The sequence below is a fragment of the Triticum urartu genome, chromosome 5A, assembly GCF_056163025.1.
Source record: "Triticum urartu cultivar PI428250 chromosome 5A, HENAU_Tu73, whole genome shotgun sequence".
NCBI lineage: Eukaryota > Viridiplantae > Streptophyta > Magnoliopsida > Poales > Poaceae > Triticum > Triticum urartu.
In genome coordinates, this window is record NC_141877.1 from 589050209 (window position 1) to 589061481 (window position 11273).

The window sequence follows — 11273 nt, forward strand, 5'->3', positions numbered from 1 at the left end:
CATACTCGATGCAATAACTTTGGCACTCTCAATACTAGAATAGAAGCCTTCATCTCTGTACTTCTAAAAATATGAAATGACCCCTTCAATGTGTTTGAGAGTAGCATCGATGCACACAATTTTCTCCTGTAACTTTTTGCTAACCATGTTGACAGAAAATAGAATATCATGCCAAATAACCATACCAACTAAAGTCTCAAATTTCCCAAGTGCACTGAACAAATATTGAGCATCACTTACTGCAGCTGGATCATCGGTAGAAGACTTCTCTAGTGCCTTCAAAGCTGATCTTACTTGTGCAGTTTGGAACCTTATAGGTTGCACACTCTTTATTCGACTCTCCCACCGAGTATTAGACAAAGGTTTGAGAGTCAGATTGGGAACATTATCAAGCAAAATCTTCCACCTTTTAGTAGAGCGTGCAAACAGTACATATATACGCTGTATAATACCAAAAAATGAAATAGCTTGTTCGCAAGATTTCGCCATATCGCAAAGAGTGAGATTCAAACTATGACATGCACATGGCATATATAATGCTTTGGGGTTAACTTCAAGCAACCGAGACTGAACACCTTGATTTTTTTTCCTTCATGTTGGAGCCATTGTCATAACCTTGCCCTCTAACATCTGCGACATTCAAATCAAGAGAATCTAATGTATCCATCAATACTTTAAAAAGACCCAATCCTGATGTGTCATCAATCTTTAAGAATTCTAGGAAAAACTCCTCCACTCTCGGAATGTTACTTGACATATTGACACAACGCACAATTAGCGTCATTTGTTCTTCATGGCTCACATCCGGGGTACAGTCCAATATAATAGAGAAATACTTGGCATCCTTGATGGTGCGTAAGATAACCTTTTTCACAGCATTAGCAAGGAGTGAAATCAACTCATTCTGAATATTGTGGCCAAGATAATGATGATGTATTTCATTACTTTGAATATGCCTAATATGTTCTTGCATCACAGGATCAAATTCAGCAATTGTTTCAACCGTGCCTAGAAAATTACCATTATTATCTTGATACAACTTCTCATTTGTTCCTCGGAAGGCCAAATTACGTTTTGCAAGAAACTTCACTGCAGAAATTATTCTTAGCAAAACCTGCCTCCACCTCTCTTTTTCCTTTGCAATCTGCCGCTGCATCTCATCATCAATTGTTTGATTTTTTCTTAACCTCAACCTTAGATCATTCCATGTGCTCATGTTTGTTAAATGCTCAAGACTTCTCTCATGTTCTTTGAGTCTTCCACTGATACGCCTCCAGTCGCTTAATCCATGAGACGCTAGCAAAGACCTGCACTGGTTTGATTTGAACAACTTGCAGGCAAAACATAAAACTTTGTCCAACTCTTTACAGTAAACCAACCACTTTCTGTCAGTAACCTCTTTGTTAGCTAACTCTCTGAAGTAGTGATCATATGAAAAATGTCTACCATCAGCATCTTCAGGAAACTCCAGTCCCAATTCTCGCACCGGCCCCTTTTCAATTAAAATATCCCTTTTGCTATTGTCAAGATTATCCCATGTTCGAGGATCATATATAGATAAAAGAGAATCATCTTGTTCCTCACCATTCTGAGCATCAGGCGAAGGCTGCAAATTTTCCTCTCCTGTACTGTTCTCATTAAGATCAACATCAATATCTGCATTTAAATACAAAATTGTAGTTAGTTAGTTACTTACTTCTACAAAAATCGACGCTAGTTAGTTACTTACCGTCATCCAAGGACTGGTCGTTAACTTCATGATCATCGTTTGAATTATGATCATCATCTTGTCCGGGTTCAGATTCTCGTCTTTGATTATCAACAGTACTCAGCACTGGAAAAAACATTTTTATAGCACCTTTTTGTGACTCAATGAATTGATTCTCTAGTTTTTTTTTTGTTTCCTTTTCGCAGCACCAGACTTAGGTTTCGTCATTGTAACACCTAAATCCTAAAGCTGCAAAAAAAATCAATAGATCAATACGACTAGAAAGATGATGAAACTGAAAAGATAAATACGTTTACGCCAAGAAAGCAAGAAAATCAACCGTACCAAGAAAATCAAGACGGGGAATTACGGAATCAAGGATTAAAGGGCCACCTGATTGCAGCAGCCGGCGGCCGGCCGGCCGGGCGTCCGTGCGAGTCTTCGAGAGACAGAGAGAGCAGCAGGCGGAGGCGGACGAGCCCCCGAGGCGACGAGGACCAGACGCAGATGCCGAGATGCGATTCAATCGATCGAATCGATCGATGTAGTATGCCAGGCGTCGTGCCTTTTCATCTCCCGTAGTTGGGCTGGGCCTGTACTGATTCATTTTTTTCAGCCAAATAGATGTATAGTCTTATATGTATCTGATGATGCCGACCGGGGCCCTTGGCCCAGGCCAAGGTGGCCTACCCCCAGAGCCGGACCTGAAGATAGATACCGCCGTCTTCTTCCTTGAACATCCAAGCACATACTCGAAAGTTATACAACCGTGCTATACGTACGATAAATTCCCCGTCCAACACTTACGAGTAGAGACAAATCGTTGATGATTCAGTTTGTGGGCCATATCATTTGTAGTCTGGTCGTATCACTGTACGACGAAAATGAAACGTACGCAGAGCAGTTTCGAAAGTTATACCACCTTCGAGATGTCAACATTAATACTGATTCCATAGGTTTGAATAGGCTCCACAAGAAGCAAGCGAAGGAGGAGGCCTCTCTCGTCGTCGAGGAGAAGGAGGAGGATCGCCCTTATGGGCTGGAGGCCACGCAAAAGGATCCTTTACTCGACTAGTGCCCGTATTGAAATCCCAAAACACACTATTTTTGGGATATCCAAAATGCTCACGTACAGATCCTGTATGAGAAGCCAATGGCTCGTCCACCCCATCTCATCATCGGGCGTCACGTCCTTCCGGTCACCGCTATGTTAAGGAGACATTAGATGAGCGCTACACCACCCACGACTCGGTCGTCCGTCATGGAGAAATCTTCAAGCATATCGACATCGGGAAGGTGTCACGGACGAAGAGCGACCGCACCATCTGGCTCAATTACAAGAAGAAATAGGTGGACTTGGTGGCGAAGAGGGAGCGTTTAGATGGCGTGATATTCGCCTACGCGAATTGCGTCGTATTGGGTCTTCTCCTTCTCAAAAAAGTCGTCCCCAAACTTGACGACGATGATGCGTAGGAATGGGACGAGGACGAGGTCACCGGACCTTCACACCACCGCCGGTAAAGGACGAGTTGACTCATCACATATTCCTGTGCCGCATGCACTGCATTTGTCGTCGTTATGATAAGGAACAACTAGTGCTTCTTCCAGTATGTCAGTTTAGTAAAGAAAAATGTTGTTGATCAATTTTTCTACCCCTATATCACCACTTTCTAATGTAGTATTATCTCGAATTAGTGTTTTAACCTCTGAATTTGAGTGTGTGAATTCTTGAGTTAATGCACCAACAAACAGAAAAATTAAATAGAAATAAAGACCATATTATGCCGACTTTGTGTTTGTGCACAACAGTCGTAGTCTTCATATCCATATGAAGCACACTCCATCCCTTGGGCCGCTAAAGTTACTATAAAAATTAAGAGTTAAGGCCACATAGAGCATCATGCGTGCAAAACAAGAAAGTGCACTGGACAATGAAAACAGTGGAGTGGATTGGACACGGGAGAGCATTTGTGGCTCTCGGATGCCACAAACCCCTATATGAATATAGCATTAAAAACATATTAGGAAAATTCAAAAAAATCTGACATTTTGGGATATGAAACATGGGTGCCCGTTGTACACACGTGTTCAGTTTCATGGGGAATGGGTACCGGTGGTAATGTCAGTAAAAAGACAAGAAAAAACATATATGTAGAAACAAGTAACGTATGTCGGACCGTAATTCTTGCGCCGCGGATACCACGGGCATCCGTTCCCCATGAAATTGAACACGGGTGTACAATGGGCACTCATGTTTTGTATCCCAAAGTTTCATTTTTTTTAAATTTGCTGATATATTTTTATTGCTATTTTCATATAGGGGTGTGTGGCACCCGAGAGCTTCTGTACACACGGGTCTGAACAGTAAATAAAAAAACAATTCAAAAAATTCATAATTTTTTAGGCATTGAATATACTCATGTGTGCAAAGTTCGTGCAAAATTTCGTGATGTTCGGACATCTAAGAAGCTCGTGCAAAAAAACAAATTTGGGTGTGTGAGAAACTTTGAAAAATAAGACTATTCACGGCCGGTGTTTTTGGTGCAAGCTCCTAAGATGTCCAAACACCTGAGATACAGGGATCTGGGTGGCTCCTCCCCTCGCAACCCTCCTCCCCGCAACACTAGGCGGCTGCCACCAGCCTAGTCAAGATCTTCTCCTCCTCCCGCGACGCTCCTCTTACCGAGATCCTAGCCGGCCACCGCCATACTCCTCCCACCGATCTCTCTCTCTCTCTCTCTCTCTCTCTCTCTCTCTCCTTTGTCGATCCTCGAGGTGGCTGCCGGACAAGGTCATGCAGCGCCCATGGTGGGGGCTGCGGGGATCAAATACCCGATGGTCTAATGGGCCAACGACGAGGGATCCCCTTCGGGGAGGCCTGTGCTGGTTGCTGGCCACCGAGCATGGCGGCCAAGGCGGAGTCCCTTGGTCGGACGACAAAGACGGTCGCCTCCATGGCCAGAGGGTCATCATGGGTCGGTCTTCGGCGTGCTCTTAAGCAATGGTTGGTGGATGCGGTCATGGATCTGATCCCCATTCAGACCTGCCACTGTGTGGCCCTTGGCCGGCAGGTGGCACATGCAGGGGTCGGTGAGGGGCAGTTGGAGGTCCTCTATTGGCATTTCGGTGGCTGTGTGGGTCTTCATGGCGCTGCTCCGCGCAGATCTAGCCAACTGCAGAGTCGAGGTGGCGCGAATGCTGGCAAAAATTGTGCTGAATTCGGTCATGGCGGACGATGGTGTCGTCTTTGACATGGTTTCCTTGTCGAGACATCACCGTTGCAGTCTATATCACCTTGCTCGGGCAGCTCCGGGGAAAACCCTAGATCTGGGTCACCCGGATCGAATGATGTCGACGCCCTTGGTGTCGTTGTCCCTCTTGGGGGCATCGTTTTGGTGCTGGTGCTGGATGGAGGGAAGAGTTGATGTGGTGTTGCATCTACCGCATCGACGACAAGGGGTCTCAGCGGCACGGCACGCTGGAGTCTCGGCGATGGACGCATGTGGAGACAAGCGCGGGGTGGCGTTGTATGGCGTCATGGTGGTGTCGAGGGCAGGTGGGCCTGACAAGGTCAATGTGTTGATCCCACCTGAAGATGGGATGGCGGAAGGTGGCGGGGGTGGATTCTAGAGTGTGTGTGCATGTATGCACGCCGAGGATCTGCTAGACCGGTTGATGCTCTCGGCTCGCCGTGGGGTGGTTGGGCAAGGCTACCGGTTAGATGTTGTCTGTCGATGAGAGATCGATCAGGGCACATCACTAAGCTTTTAGGTGTAGCGATAAAGGTTGTTGGAAAGATGGCTCTGAATTGATCCATTTATTTGTTTTGTCAGGCTCTATTAAATAATTTAATGAAAATGACTGCATGCAACCACCTTTTAGAAAAAGAAATGTTTTTTTGCCGGATAGAAAAAGAGATGTTTAAAGACTATAAAAATTTACACGCACCTTGGGCATATGAGCATAAAAAATGCCTAAAATATTCAGATTTTTTATTTTCGAAAATGTTAACGACCACACGTGTGGGCGTTAGCCAACTCGTCCACACGCTTTCATCACCGTCTACTAATTTCTGCACGAATCTTGGCACGAATTAGCTGATTTTGTATGCCACGTAGGACAACTCACGTGTGTGGTGTGTAAGAGAGGTCACCCACACATCCGTTTTACCACACGGAGGGGCCGGTGTGTGGGCGTTTAGCAGTTTGCCCACACATCAATTTTTCAGTCACGCACAAGGGCTGGTGTGTGGGCGCTTGCCATCTCGCCCACACACCCGCCTCCTCTCCCACACCCAAGCTGCCAGTTGCCATGCGTTCTGCAGTGTACATGGCAACTGCCCTAGTATGATTGCAAGTAGATGGCAACTTTTTTTTACCCGAACATGTCAGTTGCCATATGTTTTGCATGGTACATGGCAAACTGCCCTAGCGTGCACGTAAGCAGATGGCAACTCTTTCTTTTTAAATGCCAACTGCCCTAGCGTGCTTGTAAGCACATGGCAACTCTCTCTTTTACCCGAATATGTTTTTTGCCATGTCTTTTTTTGTAGCGCTACATGGCAACTGCCTAGTGTTAGTAGGTGGCAACTCCTAAAGTTTTGAAATCATGGCAACTACAGTAGACCATACCACACATGACAACAGCTGTAGTTGTCCAAAAAAATGGCAATCTGGAATTTTGACCTGACATGGCAACTGCAGTTGAGCAAACATGGCAACTGTAGTTGTCCGACATGGCAACCGTAGTTCAGCGACATGGCAACTGCACTTAAACGAACATGGACGAGGGTCCGGCCCTTGGCAACTGCGGGGCGCGCGGTAAAGTGTCACGTGGGGCGTGCGGGACCACGAGGTACGAGGCCTGACATACCGGGCGTTTGGGCGTTATCTATTTCGCCCACACGCACACATGTAAAAGGGGCCGGGAGGGAAAAAAGAGGCGTGTGTGCGCTAATTATTTTGCCCACACACAGACGTGTGGGCTGGTCCTCTTAGGCACCACACAGAACGTGTGGGCAAATTCTTTAACGCCCACACGTGTGGCAGTTATCGGCGTTCTTTATTTTTAAGTTTATTATTCAATGTGTAGATAATAATCGTGCACCTTTTAAATTTCCTAAATGATAAGTGTCATAGGTGTGACGCTGTTTTAAATTATCAGTGGCCCTATGATGTGAATCCACTATATTTCTTCATAAATAAAAGTATACAAATCTAAGACTGTTTTGCACAAGTTGTGATTTCGCGGCGGTTGCGCTCCTTGACGAGCTCGTGCGCGAACTGTTCCAGCTTCTCGGCGTTGGTCTGCTCCGCCAGCTTCTTCCCGCGGAACAGCACCGACTCCATGTTCTTCTGCGACAGCATCTCCTCCGCCGCCACTGCGCATCGGCTCCCCCGCGGCGACCCGATCGCCTGAAGAAACTCAAGTGACATCGATCATTAGGCTAGTCATAGTGGGGATAACTTAGCTAGTAACTTAACACACCCCAAGATAATTTTGTTTATGTAACAAGTATTTAATGAGAAGAGAGGTGTTTTGAGTAACATAATATGTTACTGTAACATAGCGCTTTCCGAGGTAAAACGAGTCTATAAGGCAATAAATGAAACAATCTATGACACTACTATTAAAATACTTTGCAGTATGGAGGTAGTAACTTAGATTAGTGACATATGCATGACATTAATATAAGTTACTCCCCACTATGACCAGTCTAAGTTTTATTACGACAGTAACACTAGCTAGTAGTTGGTCTGGGAGTGGCACTGACCTGGATGCGGGTGTAGTTGCTTGTCCGGCTATGTCCGAACGCCATGGCCACTGCTTGATCCACCTGCCGCATACATGTCGGCAGAGTTAGGGCAGGATGCATGCAAGATAGGACTACGATGGTACTGAATTCTAGTGCCTAGATGTTATCGTACCATGTCGGACACGCCCTCGGCGGCGATCCTGACGATGTCGGAAGTCGAGGCGCCCTCGCCGCTGCCGATGGAGATGACCAGCAGGTTCTCCACGCCGGAGGCCAGCGGGAACTCGCGCTTGTTGTTGAGCACGTGCGTGATGGCCGCCGCCGTGGGGTTGCCGAGCGCCACGCCGCCGCCCACGGCCACGATGCGGGTAGACCCGTCGCACGACCGCACCTCCACCGCAGATGACGAGCGGCCCGACCCGGCACACGTGGCGGCGCACACGTCGCGCAGGCGGAAGTCGTACGCCGGCGTCTCGACGGCGTCGGCTCGGGAGAAGAGGAACGGGGCCCCCGTGGCCAGGTCGTAGCACGGGACGAGCACCGGCCGCGCCGTGTCCCGGAGCGTGAGCTCGCCGAACACTTTGCGGAACGCGGCGCCGCCGGCCGGGCGCCGGAGTAGCGCGCGGAGGCTCCCGGACGAGGAGGACCAGCCGCGGCGGAGGCTGCGCACGAGGAACGCGAGCGCGTCCTCGGCGGAGTAGAGCGGCCGAGCGTCGTCCTTGCCGCGCGCCACCAGCATGGCCGCCAGCACGCCGCCGGAGCCAGAGCCCGCGGCCACGTCGAAGAAGTCCGCCAGACGCGCCTTGGGGTCCCCAGTGCGCCGCCTCAGCGACGCCTCCAGCCTCACCAGCGCCGCGCCGGCGAGCAGCCCGTCGGCGGCGCGCCCACCGCCGTCTATCGACAAGATGCACACCTTCCCGGCCTGCGCCCGCGGGGGCGTCGCCTTCCCGACCACCGCCGCGGACGCCGGTGTGAGAGGCGAGCCACCGGCGAAGAGAAGCTTGGGGTCGTCGTAGCCGAACAGGAACTTGCTCTCGAGGATGGAGAAGATCTCGTAGGTGAGCTTGTCCACGTCCATGGAGGCGGGTGGCCCCACTTGAGCCGCTTCCATCCTCTGGTCGACGCCGGCCGGAGCGCGCGCGCCAAGCTGAGAGTAGGGGTTCTGCGTTCTGCTGTGTGCGCACGGGGCCGGGTGTGGAGAGCAGAGCACCGAGCAGTTGCCGGCTTTTTATAGCTGCGGGAAGGTAGACGGAGGCGTGGGTTCGTGGCGTTGACTCGTCCGACCGGTTGTGGCGCGAGCCGAGACCGCGCACCAGTAAATATAATATACTTTTGGACTCAACTATAAATCTCACGTCAGATTTTTTACCATGACAAACCAAACGTTTTCTTATGACAATTAATATTTGTCACTAAATTTGTCATCCTTGCGCCAATATAAAATGCCGTAAAAAATATTCAATTTGCCATGCATAAAAATCTAATGTCAGATTTTATTACCATGTACTTTTTCGGTTTTGCCAAACCACATCCATCCATGCTACTTTTTTAATACAATAATTTATTTTCTTATTTATATAATATGTAGAGTAATGAGGAATTTCACTTATACTCCCTCCATCTGGGTTTATTAGGCCCCTTGTATTTTAGGTCAAACATTAATGATCTATTTGAATACAAAATATATAAAGCATGTGCTCCAAACAGTATATTATCGGATTTGTATTTGAGCTTTCTGCGGTATAATTTGTGCATAGTTTACATTTTATTACTTAATTTCACTGTTTAAGAATTCATCTAATTAATCAGTTAGTGGGCTAGTTAATTGCTACTTGTAGGGTGACCGAATCGAATAGTAGCTATTTGTCGCGTTAACTTATCCGGCCGATTAACTGGCATGTTAGACTGATTAATTGGTTATCAGGCCTTGAAAGGCTTAAAGAAGGGGAACGTGAGCTAACCGTGGTCTGGCGTTGGTAGTGCTCCGCCTCCAAAACGATTGAGCAAGTTATCTGATCCCACGAGGCTTCGATAATGTCTCTGAGTTTGGACACTTGGATCCATCTAACTCTCCACTTGCTGAGGTGGTTGTAGACCTGGGTGGAGGTCATCTCCCGGCCACAGAACTCAAACACATATGAGCTCACACATCTTGTTAAGCACGAACATGGGCATGAATGACTGCCACTTCTTGTCGTTCCCCCTACCATCCTTCGTTGCCTTTGTGGCTGTCGTTTGTGTAGTGGCAGCAGCAGCATCATCATTTGGCACAACAACCACAAATGTTGTAGGCACAAAAGGAGGACCCATGCCTGAAACCTTGAATAGATCTGAATCAGGAGGCATCTGGTCCTCGATCGGGGGCTGGGAGTCCTCGATATAGGACAGAGGGAACCGACTCTCGGACAGGACAATGGCCGGAGTAACCTCTTTGCATTTGCGTGGTCATATCCTACAATCATAGCAGACACATGGACAGTAAGCATAGCACACACTACCAGACCATCTAGCTCAACACAACACGATACGACTAGCATACATCAAAAAACATTCTACCAATCCATCACAACTAGCTACCGATCCATTGTATTCAACACTACGATACAACCCTAGCATGCTACAAATCCATCACCAATAGCTACCAAAAACATCACAATCACATAGATCGGCAGTGTACAATGCTACCATAGATCAAACCCTACCACATGTTCTCAGATCAAGCCCTACCGCATGCTCTCAGACCTAGCTACAAGGAGTACATGGAAGGGGTTGATTAAACTCGCAGAGGCCATCGCTGTAGCTCAAGGGAGACACAAAACATGTTGGAGAAGAGGAGGACATGAGTCGCCGCCGTCGCCGTGGACCGCCGGCCGGAGAAGAAGCGTCGCTTACCTGCTCGTCGGTGCATATGCGCGTTGGAGGAAAAGTCGAAAGAGGGGAGAATAGTGGCGGGAGTTTTAGCGGTGAGGCAAAGGGGGCTATATAGGGCGACCAAATTGGCGGGAGGTAACCCGAAATCCTCCCGCAGATTTTTCGGGCGCGCGAGCTCGCGTCATCTCCGTGGTTGTATGAGCACCGCGCCGCGTTCCCCTCACCTGCTTCGGTCAACCAAACAACTCATTTTTTTTCGTGTAGGTGTGGTTGGACCTCTTGCGGGCAACCAAACACCTTACTGTTGTTGTTGCAGGTGCTCTTGCTGGACAGATTTTGTGCCGCAACGACAATAAGATGATCGAGTAGCGCGATCGTGATGGATGGTGCATGCGCGGAGCAGTTGCTTGCCGGCTCCAACGATTCCCGGCCCGGCGGACCGACCGGATCAGCGGCCGTCAGCCACGACAAAAAGAAATGCAGCTTTGTAGCTATAGACGCCAAGCTCGCTAGGTCCCCGGCGTGACGGACAGTGCGTGAATTAGCGTACGAACGAGGCACACGGGTCGGAGATGCGCTAGCCGCAGCTGATCGCCGACGCAGAGGGGCCGGCGCGCGGCGCCGCGCGTGCCGGGGCGGGCGCAGGGGCCCTGCCGAAGCAGTACGAACGTGAGACGTATCATCCGGACGCATCGGCGCCCCGCCGGGCGCGCGCGGGGCGCTGGCACCGCATGCATGTGCGCACCAGGCCGCCCGGGGTATGCGCCTCACCTGGCGCGTATACTATACTCATCGATCTGGATCTCCCTCGCGACGTACGTACCGCGGCTGACAGTGGCAGTATAATTAAGCCTTTTTTGTTCCCGTGTCTCCTCTCCACGACCACGATCGAGCGTCGGCCGTGGCGGGATGCTCCCCACGTCGTGCTGTCCGGGCCGA

General features: G+C 49.1%; 2 protein-coding genes across 2 annotated transcripts; both read right to left on the bottom strand.

Annotated features, from left to right (window-relative positions):
• Positions 1–553: 553 nt before the first annotated feature.
• Positions 554–4935, bottom strand: LOC147973120 (uncharacterized). The gene is made up of 3 exons (XM_087524579.1): positions 4752–4935; positions 1730–1834; positions 554–1656 (listed from the first exon to the last, which is right to left on the bottom strand). The coding sequence occupies exons 1-3, from the start codon at positions 4933–4935 to the stop codon at positions 554–556; spliced, it is 1392 nt and encodes a 463-aa protein (XP_087380705.1).
• A 1944-nt stretch (positions 4936–6879) lies between these two features.
• LOC125506069 (patatin-like protein 3) lies at positions 6880–8650 on the bottom strand. The gene is made up of 3 exons (XM_048670947.2): positions 7636–8650; positions 7482–7544; positions 6880–7122 (listed from the first exon to the last, which is right to left on the bottom strand). Exons 1-3 carry the CDS (start codon positions 8572–8574, stop codon positions 6925–6927), a joined length of 1200 nt encoding a protein of 399 aa, XP_048526904.1. The 5' UTR covers positions 8575–8650; the 3' UTR covers positions 6880–6924.
• Between the last annotated feature and the right edge of the window lie 2623 nt (positions 8651–11273).